Source organism: Pteropus medius, unplaced genomic scaffold (genome assembly GCF_902729225.1).
Source record: "Pteropus medius unplaced genomic scaffold, Ma_sr-lr_union100, whole genome shotgun sequence".
NCBI lineage: Eukaryota > Metazoa > Chordata > Mammalia > Chiroptera > Pteropodidae > Pteropus > Pteropus medius.
Window position 1 is genome coordinate 10,644,656 of NW_024345601.1, and position 25,250 is coordinate 10,669,905.

At 41.2% G+C, this 25,250-nt stretch overlaps 1 protein-coding gene and 1 pseudogene across 1 annotated transcript in view; both read right to left on the bottom strand.

Moving 5' to 3' along the window:
- Nucleotides 1–25,250, bottom strand: part of SLX4IP (SLX4 interacting protein) — a 174,401-nt gene that overhangs the window by 63,619 nt on the left and 85,532 nt on the right. The window contains exon 3 of the mRNA XM_039874485.1: nucleotides 2,855–2,944. Within this exon, the coding sequence (XP_039730419.1) occupies nucleotides 2,855–2,944 (90 nt within the window). The remainder of the gene's footprint in view (nucleotides 1–2,854; nucleotides 2,945–25,250) is intronic.
- Nucleotides 14,612–14,717, bottom strand: LOC120612040 (uncharacterized; annotated as a pseudogene).

Below are 25,250 nucleotides of genomic sequence, written 5' to 3' on the forward strand. Positions count from 1 at the left end.
GCTCAAACCTGTTTCACTGGTTTCTTGCAATGCCATCTCAGGTTGATCTCTTAAAATCTTCATAAATTGAAATGAGAAAAAGTTTTAAGCTGCTTCAGCGGGCAATGAGAGCCAAACTTTTCATTATTATTATTATAAACACATGTACTCAAACAGTATAGAAAACCCTTGATTTAACTTACAAAATGTGAGTTTGTAGATAAAACACAAATACTGGTCCCCTCTCTCCTGCTCTCATTTTGCAGCCCAAAGATGCAGTGCCTTGTGGAATACAGAGATATCCGTTTACAGTTGAGTGTTTTGGCATTGTTCACACAACAGAAAGGCAGCCTTGCCTCATACTGTTGTTTTAACAATTAAAGAATTTTGCTTCACATGCAGGGTTCAACTATGACTGAGCCTGAAAATATGTGAAAGACATACATGGAAACAAAGATTGTTAAAATTTGGCCATAAATGCCCTATAAGGCTAGAACTAAAAATAGTACTACAAAAATAAAGCAAAGGCCCATATACATAAACTTTCTCCCTATAGTTACGGGGCTTTCCTTTGATGAGTCAGGTTTGACAAACGGAAGGTAGACCAAGTGCTATGTGGTCAAGATATCCTAGTAACTGACCACACCGCACTCAGCAAAGCATTCTCTTCAGAACCAGAGCAATGCACGAAAAGACAAATTCCCAGATAACTTGGAGGAAATGACAAGACCAAATTAAAATCAATGAGCAAGAGAGATACATACAGAATCTCTAAGCTAACGGGCTAAATTTGCTTCCTCAAGTTTACAAAGGAACAGTTTGAGTTTGACTGTTTGGGTACACAGACTATTTGTGCTGGACTCAAAATAAACATATGTTTAATACATGTAATTAGTTCCTTTTTCTGAAAAGGAACTGGATATTCTTAAGACATTTATTATATAAAGTGACTGTTAAAATGTAATCAAACTGATTGCTCATGAAATTTCAATCATGAGATAATCTAATGATAAAAAAGATGAAAGCATTGAGACACTGAACATAGGCTATAGTCATATACTTTCCTTGACTAGCTTTTCTCCTCTCTCTTTCTCTCTCTCTTTCACTCTCTCTCTCTCACACATACACACTAACCCAGAGCAATTTTAATGTCAGTGAGCATACTTTAAAAGAACAACTTAAAGTAGAAGCAGCAAACCATCTGCTCTGAGAGCAAAGCAGCAAACAGAGCTTTGAGAGCAAAGCTCAACTTGCTGGCACGACCTGCCTTGTTGCAGCTGCCACTGCAACAGAGCTCTGCAGGTCCAATCGTGCACTGGGCATCTTTGCTAAGTCATGCCCTGCTGCCCGGATATAGGTACTAGGTGGAGCAGCCCAGCTGCGTGTGGCACCCTGGAAAATTCTTGCCTCACGCTTTGGCTAGGAGGTGATTCACATACTCATAGCTTTGTTTTAAAGCCTTCCAAATAAACTAACTCAGCAAAAATGACTAAATATCAACAAGAAAGGTCTAAGGTTGAGGTTGTACAGCTGGGAAATAATGGAAGAAAATGTGGATTCTAGAACACTGTTAATCTAAGTCAAGTCAGAAGCCTTTAGGGTGAGGTTCCCCTCAGGCGAATATTAGTCACTCTGAAGAAATGAACTGTTTTGTATTGTGGGGACAGGTGTTATAAAGCCAAAGCTCGGAATTATGTGGAAGTGAGCTGTAGTAGGAGATGCTGGCCTACTATATATTAAGTCTTAAAAGCACAGTCCATGGTTATTTACCTGAATGATAAATCCTACCATAACAAATCTTGTGCTTTCCTGCTCACAGTTTCGGGCCACCAAGTATCCTTTGTGAAATTATGACAGCAAAGTCCAGATAATTTTACCTTTTGATTGGAAATGTAGTACCCTATAAATTTTCTTTTAGGGAGATTTTTTTTCTACTGATCTCCAAAAGCTGACTGAAAAGTTATTACAGCATAGGTTTTTTTTTTTTCCTTTGTGTGTGTCACTATCACTAGTGTCTTCTTCATATACCACCGTTTAATAAAACTTTTATTTCTAGCTCTAAGAAGCTATCATGACAAATGAATATCATGGACATATGAAGTGCTATAATATTTTGAAAGTTATCTAAAAGCCTCTGCCTCACTATCTCTGTTTTCTAGTAAACAGGGACCTGGAGAAGGAAGCAAAGCATGTGTTGAGAGCTGATGCACCTCTAGCCCTCTGCCACAGTAGCACTTGGCTGGGGCTGCAGACACTGGGGGCCAGGAGTGTCTCAGACAGCCTCTGAGAGAAGCCCTTCACTTGCAGACGAGGAGGCCAAAGCCCATGGAGGTCAAGCACCATGCTCCCAGTCAACCGGCAAGTCACTTTACTGACAATTCACTTGGTGACTGAGAGCTGTCAGAGAAAGAACATGTCAAACGTTTCTGCACTTGTCAAAGGCTCATGCTAATAAAAGGATGGTAGAAGATAAAAAAGTGCCGAAGACTACAATTTCACACAGGTGTGAAAGATTAGCCTGGTGTCAGTCCCCATATCTTCCCAACCAGTCAGATTAAAATCCCTGCTTACTTGAAATATCACTTTAACTTCTTCTTTTTTTTTTTTTTAATATAGAGTCCACCTTCCCCTAAAACAAAGAGGTAGGAAATTTCTGGTTTAAATAACAGAGTTGGATATGAAATGTATGGATGTTCAGTTTCTGAAGGAAAAAATAAAAGCAGGCTTATGTCTGTCATGGGGAAGACAACAGCTAGTTTTCAAGGGTTAATATCACTCAATATTTTGCCTATTAATTAAAATGAAAGCTAGAAAGAGCTAATATGTCTTCTAACAGAAGCTACCTGCATCTAAATAGTGAAAAGTTTTGTGGTACCTCTTTCTTCTGTTCAGAAAACCAGCTGGTATCTTTGTTTGAATCTTGCGGTGATATATGAAGATCCACCAGGACGGCAAAATTCCCACACTGGAAAACATTAATGGCAGAGTTAGCTTACATCCAACAAATAATGAGAGAAAAATCTCATGAATTCCTATGTGGTTGCTCATAATGAAATGGCAACAAAGTTCACTACTAGACAGAAGTATTCTTAGGGGGCCGGGCTACAAGTCATAACCTACTACTCCATCTAATATCTATGGCAGAAATGCTAGGGAGAAATATCATTTTAATCAGGATAGCAAAGACAAAATATTTACCTTGAAGGGGTATGCTCAGGCATCTATGGGTAGTTGGAAGACTATCAAACACTGAGAGAAGTAAAATAGGTCAGAACTAGGTAAGCACTGGTTCTGTGGACAGCCAAGGGAATTCTTTCTTCTAAGTAGGACAGATACAGATATATATTTTAGATGGACAAAAGGATTGGCTGGGACAACACATCTTAGAATAGAAACAGAAGCACAAATGAATGAAAAAGAACCAAGGAGAGGAAAGTAGATGCTGAATGACAGTTATCAAAACTAAATAAGTTTCATTAGAATAGCTACAGAACTATACAAAGCCTGCCTCTCTTCTTATTCCATAGGCTAGTGCTATCCCGCACTTTTGCAAAGATGGAAATAGTCTGTATCTGTACTGTTCAATAGGGTGGCCCATACACATTTGGGGCTACTGAGCACTTGAAATGTGCAACTGTGACTGAGAAGCTGAATTTTTAATTTCATTTCACTTTAATTTAAGCAGACCTATGTGGCTAGCAGCTCTGTGGCACAGCTACAGACCCTGTAAAAAGTTGTAGCCTTATAAATCCTCACACCTTACAAGCAAAGTAATTTCTGAGAATCTCGGGATAACTGAAGAAGATCTAACTTAGAAAGGAACAGAAGACCAATTCTGTAAGTTGATGGTGGTCTAAGAGGCCCAGAGGGTCTGTTTATGGCCCACAAGGAAAAGTCACTTTTGCACCTCTTTGGCTGAAAAAAAATTTTTTTTTCTTTTTAAAATTCCGTGCTATAATTTAATGGGGAAAGGAAAGTATTTTCAACTAACGGTGTAAGAATACCAAATGTAAATATGGAAAGAAAATGAAACTTGACACCTACTTCACTCCATACAGAAAAATTAATTTAAGATGGATCATGGAGCTAAACATAAAAACCAAAACTATTTTTCTGACTTTAGGGTAGGAAAAGATTTCTTAGACAGGACCCAGAAGCACTAAATATAGAAGAAAAATGGTTCAATTGGACTTTGTCAAAATTTAAAACTCTTGGTCATCAAAAGACACCATTAATAAAATGAATACGTATGTTGCAGAATGGAAAAAATATTCATAAATACATGTATCTGACATAAAGGACTGACATCCAAAATGCACAAGGAACCCATACAAATCAATTAAAAAAAACCCGAACAACCTAAACTTGAGCAGACACTTCACAAATAAGATAAACAAATGGCTAATAAACACATGAAAAAAATGTTCAAAATCAGTCATCAGGCAAATGCAAACTAAAACTACCAAGAGATACTACTACATACCTATTAGAATGACTAAAATTGACTAAGAAGATTGACACACCAAATGTCGGTAAGGATGTAGAGCAACCTAAACTCTCACACATCTCTAATGGAAATGTAAAATGGTCACCTATTCTGGCAAATGGTTGGTCAGTTCCCTATAGACATATATGTGTTTACTGACTGAGCCAGCAATTCCACTACCAGGTATTTACTGAGAAAGATAAAACACATGTGCACACAAAGACTTGTAAGCAAATGCTCATGGAAATTTTATTCATAATAGCCCAAACGGAAGAAAACCCAAGTCTACTGACAGGAGTATATTCATTCAATGGAATGCTCCTCACCTCACTACGGATATACTCAACATGGACTAATATCCTAAACATTATGTTAAGCAAAAGAGAAAAGGCTAAACGAATACACACTGTCTGATTCCATCTATATAAAGTTCTAGAACAGCAACATTAAACCTATGGTCAAAGCAATCGAACACTGATTGCCTGGGGAGGAACTGGCCTAGAACAGGCACAAGTGAGCTTTGTGTGGTGATTGTATATCTTGATGGGGTCTGCGCCTAAGATCAGTTTATTTCACAGTATATAAACAATGCATCAATAACAAACAATTTTTAGTCGCTATGTAAAACTACATTCATATTTGTTGACAGTTATTTAAAATGTAGTGCATCCCTAAAAATATGTGCATTCTTTAGGGGGGTGGGGGGAGTGAGGACCAAAATGAAATTCAATGGGTAATTTGAAAATTGTAAGGTATGAAAAGATGATCTTCTCTGATATAAAAGAGTACAGTGTGACCCACTGAACTGCAGTTTAGTGTGTTGCAACCAGCATTTTATTTTAATGAATGAGAATTAAAGAGAGTATTGGAATGGGATTAAAAAATATCAAGGGTCATGTGGTAAAGCCAAGTATTATTTTGTGAAACTTCTGTATAAGCATCTGAGTTACGATGTAAAGCCTATTTCTTACTGTGGGTTGTGGTCAAAACTGTTTGAAAACCATACTCAAAGATACTGTTATTTTAAAATTTCTTCACAACTGTTGATTATAGATTTAACCATTAAGGAGTATGCTGCCACCAGGTGGAGGTATTTTGTCACAACTACAAGATCTTAGCCAGGGATAATTAACCTTTCCTGTGCCATCCACCTCTTTGGCCAGCTGTGAAGCTGATAAAATCTGCTCAGAATAATGTTTTTAAATGCATGAACCACAATGCATAGGATTCCAAAGAAAAACAATTTTACTTAAGTATGGTTATCCAAATTTTAAAAAAAATTAATTTGTGATATAGTAACATATGCACTTGTTTATTAAAGCACTGGCTCTTGTCACATAGAGGTAGATTTAATAACTACTATAAATCCAAAGCAGTGATAAGCAAAAATGATATCTTCAGAATGTGCCATAACTATATTAGAAGACCTATGCTTTCTAACGATGACAAATATTACTAATACTATTGTTCTGACTATTTAATTCATAATAAAAACTACGTTTATTAGAATTTAATCAAAATAAAGATGTTAACTTTTTCCCCCCACCCAAGTTCACCAACCGCGTGAGTTCTATCGGGGGCCCCTCCACGGATTGGCCAAGAGCCGCTCTGAAGCGGGGAGATGCACCTCACACATTTTACTGGGTTTCCTGTATGTGTTCTACCCGGACTCTTTAGTCAAACCAAGTTCTCTGCCACCCCTTCTTCATTAGTAAAATTAATTTTTAAATGCTTTAAAAAAAGAAAGAAAAAAAGAAATAGTGATGCTTCAACAATCTGAACTGATACTATATAATCGTAACTTTCTAAAAACTTCAATAGCAAGGTCCCATTTGGTATTTTCTCATCATTTTGTTACTTTTGATCACGAATAACGTAGTGTAAGTTTGATTACAAACAGATTGATTAGAACGTCTTTTTTTTTTTTTTTTAAATCATCAAACTTTCTTTGGTGCTCAAACTTTCCCGGGATTTCTGCCAGACTCCACTGCGGTGCACGCATGCGGTCCCCTCCCCCACCGCAGGATTCTCCCTCCTCAGCCAGCAGTTGTGAGTTCTTCAGCAAGAGCTCTCTCAAACTCCCACACTAATCAGAGGTATTTTGCCTTTCTAAAGTTCCTTGCTCGCAAGCCTTTGCTGCCTCTTTTCTCTCAGGAGTAAACAGAAGTTAAAAAAAAAAAGCTTCTTACTGCTGCCAGCAGCACAGCCTCCACTTCTCCTTAATTAGGAGGAGGTTATTTCTACTCAGCAGATAAACTCTCCAGCTCTCTTCTGAGAGGAGCAATACACTAACCATCACTTCTTTCTCAGTCCAAAGCTGCTCGTTTTATACAGGCCCAGTTACCTCTTTAAGAGCCCAAAGGCTACCAGAAAAAGCTGCACATCCCATGCCCTGGGCTATGAGTCTAAAGGCCAGGGCCTGGTCCAGTTTCTAGCCCTCTCCACCCATATAAGTTTCTGCCAAAAACCTGGGAATAGACCCTAACTCCTCCCTTTCTCTAACTCTCCATAATCAGTCACCATGTCTCCTAGATTTCACCTCTTAAAGAGGTAAACACGCCCCTCCTCTCTGGTTCCGCAGCTCATATCATCTCCCACTTGGAACACTGCGGCTCCTTCTCGTGGTGTCCTGGATGAACTCATGATGCCCCAACCAGAGCAATTTCAAACATAAAACGGGAGCAGTGCACTCCTGCTGCGGCTCTGAGCATAACACGAAGCTTCTGAAGAGGCCCTACACACCCACCATCTCCCACTGCTCCTGGGCACCTGTTGTTTTTGACCTTTGCTTCCAGTGCACCTCAGTGCTCCTGTGCTTAGTGAACTCCTATGCATCCTTGAACCCTAGCAGGAGCATGGGCACCTCTGTGGAGCTTTTCTGAACAGTCTGTCACCTTCTGCTCTGCCATCAGTCACATGCTTCATGTGCTTATTTATTTCTGCATTAAATGGCTGGTCCACATAGGAGCTTCCCCTGCCTGGCTGTTAGGTCCCTGGAAGAGAGAGGGTCCATATCTCAGCTCTGCACATGACTCTGTACCCCAAGGATTAGCACAGTACCAGAGCACAATAAGTGCTGAATACTTAATGAAATGAAGAAAGGAATGAATGAACAAATGACAAGACAAAGGAGCTCTGAGTTTTGGGCAAACTACAGCCCTATCTGCAAACTGAGCGTTCTGAGCCCATTTTGGGGACAAGGCCATTCTGATTCAGCCTGGGACACTGACGTGTCATAGAACAACCTCCTCCTTCCTATTCTGGAGTGGCGACAACTATGTCATGACCAGTGACAACCAGTCATTTTCCACATTTTGAAAAAAAGGAATAATACAAGGATCCTAGGATGACCTCACCCTAAACTCAATGCCAAACAAGTGTGTTGGTGATTTTTCCTACCTAAGAATTCCAAAGAATTCCAAAGCTGCAACTTAACTTGAACTATTACCAAGTCTTTAGAGGTGGGAGGTCTTGTTTTCTAATTTTACATTAGGTGTAAAATAAAGGTAAAATGCTAACACGTAGACATTTCAGAAGTAGGTTCAGAACTCTGAGATATGTGGAACGTTTTCCACATTCTCTCATTCATTCATCATTCATTAATTCCCCCACTGAGTTTCAAAGGGGCACTGGGCCAGACCCTGAGAGACGAAGGGGTAGAACAGAGCACTGTAGGAAGTGTGATCACAGCACACACCCAAGGACCAGAGGGAGGCCAGAGAAGAGGGCATGATGTGTCAGCTAAGTCCTGCGGATTAGGGCAAGTGTTGGAGAAAGAAAAAGGAATAGCACCCACACAATGAAAGAGACCCGAACAGCTTGGGGTGCTCTAGGGACAGAAGAGTCTGATTATGCAGAAACAGGGCAACAGATGAGGCCAACGGCAGGAGGGTTCAGACCATAGAGGAACCCTGGACAGGCCACGGGGGCCGAGGAGACCTGCATGCTGGAGAGCTCTCTCAGGCAGGCGTGGAGAGCACGGCCTGGCAGGGAAATCGCCAGGGCCAGGCATACAGGTTCAAAGCCACCACAAGAACCCAAACAAGAGACAATGGAAGGTGATCCTGAGGTGAAGAGGAAGGGGCAGATTTGCAAGATGCCCAAAAGTCAGAATCAAAAGGATGTGGTTGGGTTTGAGAGGAGGAAGAGCAAGCATAACGCCCTGTGCATGTGACTAGTTTGAACCATGCCCATGAGGCGTGTTCACAGGCAGCTCATCCCTATGGGTCTGTTGAAATTGTCACTGGCATTTTACACCCGCCTGGACTAAGAATTTCAGGCAGCTTGGATTAAACAGGCAGATTAAAAATGGAAAAAAATAAGTAAAAAAATAAAAAATAAAAAAACAGCAAAACATAAAAATGAAACCAACGATATGTTTGTACAAAATTCCCACCATAGTCCTAAGCCTCTACAACACTGGGCTCTGATTTTGCCAGGTACCAAAATAAAAAATGAAAGGTCAACTAGAGGCCATAAGATGACAATGAATCAGTGCTGAGAATTACTCAATCATTCCTGGTACTAAATCTAGAAAGATGCTTCTCCTGAAGGGCTTCATGAAAACATATGCAATTATCTTGCTGGAGTATCAACTTTAATATAAGGCTTCAAAAAAATATTAAATATTTTCATATCAAAACAAACTGCATATATATTACAGGAGGAAATTAAAAAGTCATGTGGTTTTGAAAGAAAGTTTAGTGCCATTTATAAAGCACCTGTGTTGCAGGCTTTGGCTAAGCTTTACCTATAGTATTCGACTTAATCCTCGCCAGTGACCCGTGAGGGAACACAGCTATAACTCACATTTTATAGATAAGGCAAGTGGAATCAGAGAAGGTGAGGACTAGTCCAATATTACACAGGCAGTAAAGGGCAGACCCAGGATTCAAACCCAAATACGTTAGACTCCAAAGCCCACTGCCATGCATTACTTGGAAGAAATATCCCCGGTGGAAGGTGACTCAGGACTCTACCAGGACCCACAGTGGGGGGCACATTCAAGGATTCCTAGCCTGGAATCCACTCCACTGTACTTGGGAACTGGCCCCCTATTTATACCTCCAGGGTGAGGGGGGCAGCCATGGCTGCCCATTAGCACTGTGACTGAACCAAGAATATTGAACAGTGTCACTCAGTTCCCTTCCCTGGGCAGCTAGACTTCATGCTTGAAGGGAGGCACTGAGTTCAGATACTGAAGCTGCCCCTGTGGGGTACCCTCTTGAAATAAGAGTGCAGTGCAGTGGTGAAAGCTCCACCACAGAGAGATTGGGGCAGGAGGAGTGGTTAGGGACAAGGAGGGATGAGAAGGGGAAGGAATGCAGCAAAGGACTACAGCAATAAATGACATGAAAGGTGGGGTGGGGATGATGAGGCAGGAAGAGAGGTCTCCCGACATTAACAAGACTATCCAGAGAGTTAAAGCTGAAGAAAAGTCAACTCAAATATTTTGTCAATTTAACCCCTTGGCTTGTTCCTTATTAAAACACTTGTCCAAGAAATCTAAGCTTGGAGGTTATATTCGAGAAAAGAAACCCGCATACCTTTAGGATGGCGTACACAATAAACCAGCAGACAGGTCAGGGAATAGAAGAATAAAGAGTCATTCTATTGGAATACATTACATCCTTAATCTAACTGCATAAACTTGCTGAGGGCGAAGAAGTTGGCAATAACAATAGCTAAGATTCACCGAGCATTTACTGTGTGCCAAATACTGTGTGTCAAGACTTTTCAGTACATTATTGCATTTCATTCTCAAGACAACCCAGAGAGGCATAAACTATTACTACTCAGTGTTCTGGAAACACTGAGAAACTTAAGAGCTCTCTTTCTCTTTTAGAAGATCCCCGGTGATCACGGCTGGGTTTTGTTTGGTGTGGTACCTTGCCAACTTGGCAATACTTGTCAGGCCAGATATAAGGAATACTCCATAATCTTAACAGAATTAGACACAGCCTGAATTCGAGATCACAGCACCTGGAGAAAGCCGTCTGGTGACAAATGGGAGAACGGCCTGGTGCAGGAAGTCCAAAGCTGTGAATCTCTTCTGAGGACTCCCCAGTTTAGGAGGGGTGTGCCACCTCTCTTCTGTGTCAGTTTCCCTCAATGTAAAAAGAATGGACACAACTATATCTCTTTCAAGGGGCCTTCCACTTTATGATCTCGCCTCCTGGTTGCATTTTGGTTTGCAACCATTAGCTAGGATTCTATTTGCTCACATAATGTTTGCCCTACTGTAAAGGTTACAAAAGAGCCACACGGAGTCTAGCACCATATACTGTCCTTCATCAGTTCACTATGGGCCACTCAAGCACAGCAGTAAAATCCACTGTCGTTTTGGAATACAGAACAGGAAAGTACATTTCCTGCTATGCTGACTTCTGCGGGCATGATTTAGACTTGGCAACCAATGACAGAAAATGCCAGTCACATGGCTAGAAATCATAGTCTAAGCCATGGAGAAGGGAGACACTCAGTGGAATTGGAGGAGGCGAAAATCTTAGCGACCAATGAGCTCTTCTTCCCCAAAGCGTTCTCCAACACTGTCAGGCAGGATTAGGCTTTTCTCTGCCGCCGCAGCACTTTATTCATGCTTCTGTTGTGGAACTCGTCACAGGCTGTAAACATCCATCTCCCATGAGTGGCCTCAAGGAGGAGCTGCCTTCTGTTACCTTTGGGTTATCAGTGCCTATAATGGGGCCTGGCACATAGATGATAGTGAAGAGTATTTGTTAAATGAATGAAAAAATACAGTGATGAAAATTACTTAAGTGTCTTCCTGGCCTCTCTCTAAAATGGATTACCACCCTCTCATCTGTACCCTGTCCTCAGAACAAGAAACACCTGTGGCATTTTCTTGCTCATGGTTTACAGCTAAGGTTGCCTCACATATGCACAGAATAACGTCACCCCAGAAAGTGGGTAGTGATGCCCAATGCTCCATTCCAGCTGGTTATGTTCCCACCTTCCCATCAGAAGGAACAAACTGCCAAGCCTGATTGATGATGTGATTTCAGATCCACTGGAGGAAATACATGTGGGGATTCCTTGGTTGCAAATGGATGGCTATTACTTTGTGCTCAAGTTGTTCTGGTTGAAAGGGATACAGGGGAGGGTGTGACTTGTCTGAAATGAAAAGGAATCAGGAAGAGAGGGAGTGTCTCTCTCCTGTTTGGTGCCTATTGTGCGACTTCTGACTACAGGTCAGGGATGTACAGTTTTCCACTCACTTGTTTGTTTTTCTTAACAGCTTTATTGCTATGGCTGGGAAAAGATTTTACGTGTGTAAGGAGCAAACCATGAAGGTATGAGAAAGAGAACAGAAAAGCAGAGCTAACGATAACTCCTAAAAGCGCAAACGAACAGAGTAAGAGGCTGATGTCCTTCAGTAAAACGTCTCTGGTCCCCTACTATGACAGAGTTTTGGTTTTTTTTTTTTTTTTTTGCTTAGAGTGCTCATACAGCGGTTCACCATCTTCCTGGATAAGATTTGCGAAGGAAAGCGATGTGGTGCTGGGAATAAAGCAAAGGCCAACCAAAGTGGTTTGATAAAGATACCGAAACTTAATATATGCCACTGGAACTTTGGGTAGTATTTGAGGCTGATCTGAAACCCAACACTACATCAAGGTGTAGTTAAGAATAGGCCCTCAGTTCACTCACTTTGAAAGATAAGTGGTGACTTCATTTCTTCAGACACTTTCCCTAATGATTTCCAAGACATTATTCTTTCAAATTAACATTCAGGCCACTATTCTTCAGGAGACGAGCATGTGCAGCAAGAAGCACCATGGTTTGAGGGCAAGACAGAGCCGATTTCAAACCCCTGCCCCGAACCCCAGTACTCCCCAACTCTAGGTAAGTTCCTGCAATGTGAAATAATGAAAAACACCATATGGTGTTGTTTGGAGGATTAAATGAAAGAATGAAGATACAGGGTTTCAGCACAGTGCCAGCCATACAAGGGGCTCAAGAAAGAAATATGGATCAGGGATTATTTTGTTTTGTATTGTTTTCTTCCAAAGGTAGAATCTGCCTCAAATTCCAGGGCATTTTAAATGAACTCTGAATCGTCAGTTCCATAAGATTTACAAATAGATAGGGCACAGGTTTCCACCTATTCCTACTAAGAGCTAATAAATGTCTCATACTTGTTTTGCACAGTTTTACTCTGGCCACACATTGCTTCTTAGAAGAACAGATGGCTTGTAATCACACCAGATCACAAGGTAAAAACATGAGCTCTCCTCTCACATATTTCTGCAAAAGGAAACATGAAAATAAGTAACCTGATGGAAATTATGATAAACTTGTCTGTAGGGAACTTGGGCTGAGAGGGCCTTGAAGGGCTAGGAAAACAAGCAACACTCAACAGTCAGCAACATTTTGACCCGTCAGGTGCATGTCAGGAACAATTACCACCAACCATTAAGTAATCTGAAAATGGGATTTGGTAAACAAGAGGGTGTTAGTCCCCACAAATTCTGCTCACAATTTTATCCTGTATGTGTTATCAAGAAGCTATGGAATGTGGGTTTGAATTATTAGAATATAGTCTTTTATATCCCTGAGAATCTTGATACTCTTCAATGTCAAGAACAAAAGAAAAGCAGTGCAGCCTATGAGTAAAAGACATTTATGACAAATTATAAATTAATCAAAATGAAAAAAGAAAAACTGTAAATATTCCCCTAGTGATCAATGCCCACAATTCATAGATTATTCAAAAGGGCGGTCAGTCTTGGAGGGAGATTTCCTAAAAGAGGAAGGGAGATAAAAGATAGGTAGCACAATTTCCCTACCTCCCGGGGATTGGGGGACCACCCGAGAGTCTTTAATGACTGCTTTGGGGATTCTGGGTGACTTACAGGGATTTAGTTAAATGTAAAATAATTTTAGGAATCCCCCACATCAATATCTTTTCTCTGGAATCCTCTTGTCTACTTTCAAATATACCAAAGGACTTGCCAGATAAAGCCATGGCAGGCACACTCTGTTCAATTCAGCTGTCACGTAATTTTTCCTGGAGTATTAATATTATGTAAGTACTGTTGGTAAAGGGGGCTACATCTGCCCTTCTAAACTGGGAAAGGGTAGTGCTTTCCAGGCCACCTTTAGTATAGAGGTAAGGAGGGCAAACATAATCTACATATATGGCTTCAAACCAAAACACGACCAGAGAGCGAGGACTTCCTGAGGCCTACTGCACATGAAAAGTTTCCATTTGTGCAGGGCTCAGGGTTACCAGGGCCTCAGAGAGGCCCAACCAAGTCAATACCAGCCTTCTCTCCACCCTTGGACGTGCTTATCATCCTGGTTCTGCCAGTTCAAGAATGCTCTCTGTGTGTACAACTTGAAGGATATTTGTCCACTAGAGCCTAGAGCCCTGGCTCTCAGTACCAGCAGCATCAGCATCTCCTGGAGCTTGTTTGATATGCAAATTAAGACTTCCCATCAGAAATTTTAGAGGTGGGGCCCAGACTCCTGTATTTTAACAAGTCCTCTGGATGGATGATTCTGGTGTGTGCTCAAGTTTAATAACCACTGCTGTAAGGTACCATATCTCCTGAGGACTGCTCCTGGCATTCTTCGTACACGATGCAGCAAAATTTTTAGAGGTTACATTAGAAAGGAAAAATATGTATATCTGATTAGGTTTCACAATGTAACACAATAGAAGTAGATAGCTCAGCAGAATATGTTACAACTCTAAAACTCACAAGAACATCACAGTTTGATGATGATGTTAAAATGATTCCCTCTGAGTTGTAAGAAACTCAAATTATGATTTTCCTTAAAAAGAAAAAAATAAAACTTTCTAGAGGTAAACGTGATGTACAGCCAGGGCTGATAACCACAGATATAATAGTGCCTTACTGAGCATTTTAAAAATCATCTATGGATTAGGATGATAAATATGGTGATGAAAATCTCAAGAAAAAAATAGATCTACCTGCCAGATGGAGGTAGAACCTTAGAAAGAAATAAAAGTCTGGAAATGGAAAAGAAGGAGGCTGTAAGCCCAAAACAGACAGGGAGGTCATACAATTGCACCTAAGTCAGTCCTTCCTTCCTTCCTTTCCTTCCCTTCCTTCCCTTCCTTCCCTTCCTTCCTTCCTTCCTTCCTTCATTTATTTTTAACGCCTACAGCACCAGGTTTTCCATCCAAGTACTAACCAGGCCCGACCCTGCTTAGCTTCCGAGATCAGACAGGATCGGGCGTGTTCAGGGTGGCATGGCCATAGATGCACCTAAGTCCTTTATATGAGTTCAGATCACTGGGCTTAAGGGGACCCATCCCATGGCATGGAAGGGATGGGCACTGCACATGGCTTAGTCATTGAGGTGATGAGGAGAACTGGAGTTGCAATGAGATCCCAGAGAGAGTCAAATGATATCATACTTTGCAATAGAGAGAGATAGATTTTGCCACTATAAATTTAATCCCCAACAGATTATTAGAAAGGATCCAGAAGAAAACTCAAATTATGAAAAACGAACCTCATCTTCTTCTTTGACAACATTCCTAGACTATGGCAATGGTACAATGTGGTTGACAAAGAAGACATGATTCTCAGTCAGGAATGAGGCAAAGTTTCCCGTGACATCCTTTCGTCCAAACCACTCTACCAAAACAGCTTTTGTCAAGGTTACTGATGACCTTCATGTAGTCAATCCAATGGTCAATTCTTGGTCCCCATGTTACTTGACCTCTCGCTGCCATCTAACAAAGTGTTTTTTTCACTTGATCCTTGAAACCCTCACTTCTGGGCCACCACACTTTCCTGGTTCTCCTCCCTCATCACTGGCCACTGTTCCTCAGTCTTCTTTGCTGGCTCATCCCATTACACCAACATTTGAACAGAGTTCAGTCTTTAGACCTCTCCTGTCTCTAGCTACCATCTCATTAGTCTCAAGGTTTCAGATACCTGCAGTTCATATGCTGATGATGCCTAATGTTTCTGCTCCAGCCTGGACCTCCCCCCAGTTCCAGATACATGTATCCAAGTGCCTGTTCTGCATCTCCATTTAAGTAAAAACTTTGGCATCATCTCTGATGCCTCTCCCCTTATACTCTGTATCTAATCTATTAGCAAACCCTAAGACTTTTACCTACAAAAGGATTTGCCTGGCACACAGTAAGAGCTCAATAAATATTAACTGAAAGAAAAAAAAAAAACTATGACTAAACAAATAAATCCTGATGAATAAAAAACAGAAAAATAGGGATGGAGGAAGCCATTAATGGCCAAACTGCAACTTGAGGGGAGATGGTGAAGAGCTATTTCCTTGGCTCTGGTCTTGGTCCATGTTGTTAGTAGTGATATGGATGAAGATATAGCAGACATGCCTATGAAACAGGTGGATGATGCTGAACAGGAGGGGCTAGGAAATATCCGGGTAGCAAAAAATGTATCCGGCAAAAACAAACAAACAAACAAACAAACCCCCCACAGCCTGTCTCTCTGTGACTCAGAAAGATGAGATCCATCTAATCAGATGGAATTTAACAAGGATATAGGTAAGGGCCATGATTTGGCTCCAAAAAAAAAACTAACAGCCCTCACAGAGGCATCTGTGGTCAAGAGTAAGCTTTCCGAGTGGTCAGCACAATGCTATGGCTGTCAGTGATGGTAATTTCATTTTAGGTTACCTCACAGTAGTGGCCAGCATAAGCATTATTTGGCTATGCTTTATGCATTTAGTGCTCAATTAGTCTCAACATGCCAACTAAGACAAATTGTCATGTATTAAAATAAGAGTGACCAGGATAGGAGCAACACTTAAAATCACGTTACAAGGATCGGTTGAAAAAAATAGAATAATTTACCTAAAAAATAAGAAAACCATCAGGATAAAATAATATTACCAGGACTTAATTTTTAAATGTAAGAAAATGATCTTTTTTTAGTTCTTGAGGGCCTTATGTGATACAGAATCAGGCGAGAGCAGAGAAATCACAAAGAGACAGGCACTGGCTTCACATAAGGAAGACTTTCAAATGGGCAGGCTTTCCAACCGGGAAATGACCTGCCATGGGAGGTGGTGTGAGATCAAACTTTACGTATTGACATAAAACACATGCAAGTGGACAACTGAATAAATATTGCCCTGTTATTACATGACGCTGGTCTAGTTGTGAGGAGTGATGAAAACCACAGAGGAAAAAATAGGCTATCGACTTGCTGCATATTAATGATTAGCCACTTCGATCATCTAATACGCCATTGGTTACTGGTTTTATTTTTTCAGTGTACCCCTAAAGATGTGTGGGCTTACTGATCTCAAGAATCAGAGAACTCATCTTCTAAGAGACAATTTAATATATAAAGCAAGGGATTTAGAATCAGGCAGATGTGTTTCTAAACACTGGCTGTACCTTTTACTGGCCATATGGCCTGGGACAAGTCTCTCAGGCTCTCTGAATCTCAATCCTCGTGTTTGTGAAATGGGGGTAACCATGCTTGCTCTCACAGTGACGTGGTTAGGCTTAAATTCAAAGAGAAAAAATACAGTAGTAGTTAACAAGCAGCAGTTAAGTAATAAATCGGGAGTAGTTAACAAATAATGACATCGATCTCAGTCCCAGTTTCCCAACTAATGAGGGTGACAAAATTGCCCAGCGCTGTTCCAATAACTTTCTGTGGTGAAGGAAATGTTCTGTATCTGCGCTAATACCTTAGCCACAAACCACATGTGGCTACTGAGCACCTGAAATGAAGCTAGTGCGAATTTTGAATTTTATTTCACTCCAATTAACTTAAATTGGCTTATTAGCAATTAATTCATTAGTTAATTTAATTAGCTGCATGTAGTTACATGGACAACACAGATACTTCCTTAAAGTGACTCCTGGTTCAGAAATCCTGGTTCTATTATTTTCGTGAGAGACTAAAACCAAAAGAGAAAACAACGTTGGGAACCCCATAGTAGGAAGTGCCCAGTGATGCAAGGGGGATTCCCATCCCGTAGGGAATTCCAGAAGCTCCTTAGGACTGCATATAAGGGAATGACAGGGACTAACCTGGGAAATTTCTATGAACTTTACCAAGGACGGTGCTGATCCAATAGAACAGTTTTATTTAAAGGTGTTTTCCTTGTAAATAGAAAACGAAGCAATAAAAACTGTTACTCCCCATTAGAAGATTAAGAAGTTTAAGTTTCCCTTCACCTTTCACCCCTTTCACTGTGACCCTGCTTTATCAAATCAGAAAAGAAAATTCAAGGAGAATTCTTAAAATTATTATTGCAGCCACTGTAATCGTTCCTAATCCCTTGGCTTTTACAGAGAATGAACCTTCATGTTTGGTGCTGAATTTATTTCCCTTCCTACTCTGCTCTGCTTCTCAGAACTCAGGAAACAATCCTGTAACTACTTTCATCACTGCTTCATCAAGTTTCTACAAAATGAGCAGGAGTTCAAAGGGAATTTTCAACCAATTCATGCCCAGGGCAGGAAATTGAAATACCAAATGGGACAGAAGAATGTTAGACAAACACAGGCGAGGTCTGCTGGTGAGAGAGAGCCCCAGTTTTTCTTCCCCTGACCCATTTTTAGAGAACTACAAAGAGGAATAAAGGGAGGTAGCTAATTGGTCACAGGACTTGTTTAGAGCCACCTACCTCTACTTTCCTTTTCTAATTGAATGGTGGGAATAACACCCTCTTTAAAGACTGCTCAAAGGGGAAACGTGCTGGGACAGGAGGCCACTGATGAAATGGCTTCAGAAGCTGAAGATCATTAATTAAGAATATTGAGAGTGAGCTTGAAAGCTTAGCTGAAACGAGTGGGAGGGACAACTCGGTATCAGCTGCTACCTACACATTAGCAATTAAGCCTTATGAAGGCTCTCAGTGGAAAGTTACGGCTCCCAGGCATTCCTCCTTGGAGAAGTGAAGTCTCCTGAGGCGACTGAACTCTGAAGACAGTATCATTGCCTTTAGAGTAATATTTCCGACAACCATTATTACATACCCTTGATTCCCAGGGTTCAATGTCTTCCAAGCACTATACCCACTGCCTGACAGTGTTTCCCAACCTTGAGCCACGCATCGGTTTCACCAGGAGGGCATGTTATAAACACAATTGCAAAGCCTCACCCTCAGAGTTTATTTCATAGACTGGAGGCGAGGCTGAGAATGTGCATTTCTAACAGAATTTCAGGTGATGCTGATGCTGCTGGTCTGGAGACCACACTGTATATCAATCACCTAGAAATAAGTGTTAGCAACCCTTATAAGGCAGCACATTCGAATCACCTGGGGAATTTTTAAAGCCCACATCCAAATTCTACCCCAGACCAATTAAATCAGACTTTCGGGAAGGGGTCTGGACATCAGTACATTTTACAAGTTCCATACCTGAATGTAATATGGCTGGGGTGAGAACCACTATAGAAAATATCACCTTCAAACTATTTAAATTTGGAGCCTACATATACTCTTATAAATTAGAGATAGGGAGGCAGATCCTGGCATCTGCCTGAATCTGCTTGATTCCATCTTCCCTTGGTGGCGATATTTCACTGGTCATTTTTTTCCCCCACAAACTGAAATATAATGATCTTCCTTGTACCGGCAAACCTCCCCCTCCCCCCCCACCCCTCATCCCCGCCCCGCTCCCTCTCTTTCACTCTCCCTCCCTCCAGGAATCCTCGGAAGATTTACTAATTAGAGCAACTGAAGATCTATGAACACTGATAAATATGCTAATCTCTTGAATATACAGATGGTAACAAGTGATATTTCAAGACAAGAACTCTACAGCTAGATGAGCAGCAGATGACAATTTTTAAAATATTTAAAATCATCTAACGTCTTTCTTCTTCAATCTCTTTTCTATTCTCCTCAAATTCCTTTTCCTTCTTTCCAAATCAGATTCTACTTTTCCTTATTTTTCCAGATCTATCATTTGCCTGCTTCTATCCTTCCTTCATCATCTGTTTTAATACAATTATGAAGTTCACAGTTATTTCTATGAAATAAAGTTTTATGATGCCTGTTCCTAATTTAACAAACAGGAGAACTAAATTTTTTCTTGGTGAGAAATAAGAAGCTAAATTAAATTAATTTTGGTATGTACCTCCTGATGAACTCTGCCTTGGGCATTAACGCTCAACAGGAAACCTATTCCCACCCGGAATTCATCAAATTATGGAATCATCAGGCTAAAATACACCGTGTGCCATACATCAGCACCTTCTGATGAGGTGTGGTGTGACAATGCAGTGTACCTCCAAGTAATAAAGCTACAGAAAAAGAAATATATCATTCATAATCTAGAACTGTGGTTCTGAAGCAAAAATCACCCGTCTTTCTCCCCGCTGCCCCAATGTGCAGTGTCTGGAAACATTTAGGGTTGTCACTACTGACACCTAACGGGGTAGAGTCCAGGAAAGCTGCTAAACATTCTACAATGCACAGGATAGCCCACAACAAAGAATCATCTAGTCCACACTGCAGTGTCCAAGTGGAAAAACCCTGCTTTAGAAATAGCTATACGAAGTCAGCTGACTTCTTAGGCACTGGAGAGTTTGCAGGGATCTAAGGCCAGCCAGGAGGAGGAAGAGAAAGAGGGGCAAATGGTCAAGAGTCAAAGAAGTACTACAAAATGCCCAGCCAGAAGAAATGGGGCTGCTGTTCATCCCCGCAAATGCCTAGAACAACACAGAAGGGGTCCTCTTAGCTTTGAACTTGGCCAGACATTGTCAATGAGGGCTTTTTTTCCCCACAGGGTTAAAGGTTTAATTTTATAAAAGAAGCAATTTTATTCCATGATTCATCACCTGGCCAACTGACAGGCTATCCCCACTCTATTATGCATTTGTATATCATTGTTAACTTTTAACAAGGCCTAAATCAATAAATGAATGGATAAATAAATAAATGCAGAAACTCTGAACAGATAACATTTTAGAAACAGACTACATAATTATTTTTGTAAAAATTTAATGACAGTGCTGCCCATTCTCTTGAGAGATAGTTAACCATTTTTATTTGGGGCAATTTGCATAGGGGTCTCTGCATAGGGGTAGATAGGGTAATACTTAAGGAGTTTTCTCATGCATATTGATATCATAATGAGATCACGACTATTAAATATATGTCCTATGGCTATTAAATTCCTAGAAAAATTACATTGATCAACAGAACTGAAATATCAAATTGATCCAGCTTTAAAAAATCAACATTACGTACTCAGATCCTTAAAAATTATAACAAGCATGGTGGCTAGCTTTTAATTATGATACTCTCCAGGTTTTAAATATCAAATAGCTACTTAATGGGTCATTTAAAAATCTAAATTTTAAATTAAGAAAGTGCTGAAATGCCTTGCAAAACAGTATTTCCATTCTAGGTATTCACTATAGGGTTGCTTTACATAGCAAAGCCCAATTAGTTCACCTGAATTCTTACCTTCCTCTCAGTTAGAGAGAGAAAGAGGGGTTGCCAATCATAGATTGATCAGAAAAGAATGAACACCAGTAGGACAAAGGGAACTGTCCTTTAGGTATGGCACAAACCACCATGGTAACCTATATTCTCATTGCCCCCTCCCAGTGGAGTTAGTTATTTTAACATATTTTTAAGATTTACCATGTAACATAAACTCATCTCTAAATTATAAATTGTGTAAATATGTCACCAAGAAATGCCAAAATGCCCCTATTGAATATGAATTGTTTATCCCAAGCCTATAATGTTCTGTGCCCTAATGCTTCAGAGATATTAGATACTAAAATTTTATTAAAACCATATTCCTTGCATTTGCTGCCATTATCGATGATGCAAATTCACACGTGTTAGTTAATGAAGCAGCCAGACAGGGTATCGTAGGCAGAGAAAAGGCTGAAAGAAATCTTTTTTGCCAAAGAGAAAGTGGCCAAACTGTGGAAAATGATATGGATATCTAAGGTACTCCCCATAAGCCAAAACTGTAAATAAGGTTAGACCCTCACATGGTTCCATGGTCTGAGTATACATTACAACATTTTAAACCAAACATTCATTTCATTGTAGGAATTTATGCCAGCTGGCAAAGTGCAGTTGACCAAAAGTGAAAAATGAGCTTGAGTTTTCCTTCCTTGTAAAACTCAGTACATTTGTAGCATTAGCCCCTTACCAGAAGAGGGCAATGGTGGCCAGGCCGGCATTGCTCATAGCCACGGCAGTTACCTGCAGTCAAGGTAATACCTCCCAAGAGAGTCTGAACTCGGGAAACAGCCTGCAGAACTGCTGGCTTCTAAGTAGCACGCGTGCAAAGACACAAGGCTTTGCCTTTCCTTTTTTTTGGAATGAATTAATGGGCAGCTGCAAGACCAAACCACTCCAATATTTCCAAATGGTGATGTAAAAGTACTGCTCCTTGCAACCCAACCAACACATTTAAAAGTTACCATCTCTCGCTGGTCATACCAGCCACAAAACTATACATTCTCGAAACAAGAGGGTGCTTTAAATATTGCTGAATGGAGAAGAAGATTATGAAAATACTATGTTAGAAGCCTGCAAGTTAACGATAGAGTAAAGGCCATTCTAAATTCATATTCAGGTGCACCTGTAGTACCCTGGCTTTTCAGATCTCTTTAGTGGAATCTCAATTCTGCTTCCTTTTCTCCCTCATGAGTGTTTTCTAAGTTCATCTTCCCAAACAGCACTTTTCCAGCTCCTTCAAGCTTTTGTAAACAAAGCATTCTCCCACCTCCTCTCCCTGAAAAACCATTCACTCTGCTGCACAGCCTTACTCACAATTTGCTTTTTAAACATATTTACTTCTAATGAAGGAAAAGATTTGTTTTCAGTTAATAACATTCAGGCATAAGCGAGCAGCAAATGGGTGGGAGGGGCTGGAGCAGTTGTAACAGGGGTGCTGGTGGAGTGACAGTATTCTCTCCTAGAAAGGGAATTCACAAGCCTACTAAGGATGAAACCTTTTGAGTTCACACCTTGACTTCTCAGCCTATCCAAAACTACACATTCTCCTCAGACCTGCACCTTCTCCGTTCTGGCTCAGCTAGTGGCACCGACACTTGGCCGGTTCTGAGACCTTAACACATCTCTTTCTTCAGCAGCCACATGCAACCCATCACCACATCCTACGATCTACCCACCTCGCCATTTCGGCCTCCAGTTTAAGCCACCACCTTCCCCTTTCTGGCCCTTGACTCCAACAATCCCCCATGATACCCTAAGTCAACTCACCTTCAATCTGTTACCAGACTCTGTTGCCAGAGTGATCAGGTCTCACCCCGACTCCACCCAAGCTGAAAACATTTTTTAGGGACCTTCTACTGCTCTCAGAAAAAAGGCTAAATTCCTTATGATGGCCTGTAAGAGGCTGACCATGCATCCTAGTTTACCTGAGTCCATCTCACTGTATGTCTTACTGTCCAAACATAATTATTAATAGTACCCCCTTTTGTTCTAAAAACTGTCCCAATTTTCTTGACAACCCAGATGGTCTCTTTAGCTACAAGCCTCTGTGAGGTCTGGCCCCTGCCAGCTTCTCCAGCTCCATGTCAATCCACTGTCCCCCGCACTCTCTGCTGGCCTTTGTTCATTCACTTAATTTTTATTTATTGAAAACATACCAAACACCAACTTTGTGCCAGAAGCTGACCACAGAGCAGAGAACAAAACAGACAGGACCTTGGCTCTGCTGGAAGGTGTTCCCCCATCCTGCCTGCAGCCACCTCCCTCTGCGTTCACAATGGGCCTTCCTTTAGCCTTGGCTCAATGCCTCTTGGAAACCTTCTAAAGGCCCCAGACGAGGGTGTCCCACCCTTTACCCTGCCAGCAGTACCACATGCCCCTCTCTCAAACAGCAGTTCAACATTGCTAAGTTTTCCTGCTTCTGTGTGATTGATCTGTGAGATTCTTCCAAAAAATGATGAGGTCTATGTCTATTTTTGCTAGTTACTAAAGCCCTGACGCTTAGCAGTGTCTGGCCCACATTAGGTGCTCAGAGTGGACCACAGGAAGGAAGGAAAGAGGCCGGGGGCATGCTTCCGCTCTTCAAATCTGGGCCAGCTCTAGTTCCTGGGTCCCTGTGTGGCTCCAATGGCGCCTATAGTCTCACAAATCCTCTCGGGTTCTGGCCCTTCTCACACCAGCTCCTGGGCTCCAACCTGGCCTGAAGGCTTTGGCAGGGGGCAGAAGCTCCCATTCCCTCCACTGTCACTGTGCTCGGATGAGATCCACTGTGTGTTCTGCATGAAGACCTCGCTGCCAGCAAAGGGCTAGAGGAAAGTCTACCTGGCAAACCGTAGGCAGCCAAAGGTAAAAGGGAGGACAAGGTGAAAACTGGACAAAATAGAATTAAAGGTGAAAATCATTAAAAGAAACTGAGAGATGTTTCATATAAAAAGGTCAAACTACCCAGAAGACCTGAGTCACATACAAAGCTTCACGTACTGAACAACCTTCTTCTCCCCACCAGAGTGACTTGTCCAATCTCCTCCCTATTTCAAAGTGGATCTCTGCTTTATTTGCACAAACACAAGGCTAATCTGAGCGGTGTTCCCAAAAAGGTTTTGAAATGCTGAAATTTCCCCCTCTTGACAGAAAAATGTTGCTGGTGGCTTATAAAAGTCCATATTTTTCAGCTTTTACCCACCTTGTGGGGGGCACTGGAAGTGTGTAAACCCTATTCAAGACATCAGTTATTGCCACCAAGGTGGGTGGGATGAGGTGGGGACTGGAGACCGGTTGCGTTTTATGAAGTAACCATACTGACAACACCCTGAAGCATGTGCAGCATCTTGTCCCGGCCATGAATCTGAGTGGGCGGGTGAGGATGCCACTGTCACACCTTTTCCTTGCATCACATTCCCAGACAGAGAGGACCCTCGGATGCACCCACCAAGTGAGAGTGTTGACAGCAACCCTTTGATTCATTTTTTTTTTTAAATCAACTAAATATAGATAAAAGTTCTAAAATCTTTCCATAGTACAGTGGATTACTTAACTGCTTCCCTCACCTTGGCACATGCACACATAACTTTGGGGATCACCGCGGTCAACTGGAGGAACACCTGGATGACTCAGAAGAGACAGGGAGTTAAGTAAAGGAAAAACCCTGTTGGCAAACAAACCAAACAATGTCAAGGATGTAACGCTGGAAACTGTTAAATGGCAGTTTAACCAAAGGAGGGCATTTATAATGATAGAGGGTAAAAGCTATAAAGAAATTAAAACTATCCGGAGAATCCCGTGTAACAGACAGCACACAAATGCAGATAGGAAAAAAATTGCAAAACCCGCTCCTTTAAAATGCCGTGTCAGTTTCTATCACAAAGCCTTTGCACTGCTGTTCCCTTTTGCTAGAATTCGCTTCTACCAGATCCCTGGAGAGGTGCTTCTGTCTTTTCTTGTTTTTTTTGTTTTTTGTTTTTTGGTTTTTTTTTTGGATGTCTAGTAATTCTGGTGTACAGAATAGTGGTTAGACATTTATATAACCCATGAAGTGATCCCCCCCAATAACCTAGCACCCACTTGGCACCATACATAATTATTACAATATTATTGACTGTATTCCCTATGCTGTACTTTATATCCCCATGACTATTTTGTAACTGCCAACTTGTACTTCTTAATCCCTTCACCCAGCCCCCAACTCTCCTCCCATCTGGCAACTATCAGTTTATTTTCTGTATCTATGAGTCTGTTCCGTTTTGTTTGTTAACTGTTTTTTTTGATTCCAAATATTAAGTGACTTGGAGTTCAACTTGAACACTATTCCCGCAGAGAGGCCGTCTGACCATCCCATTTGAGCTAGAAC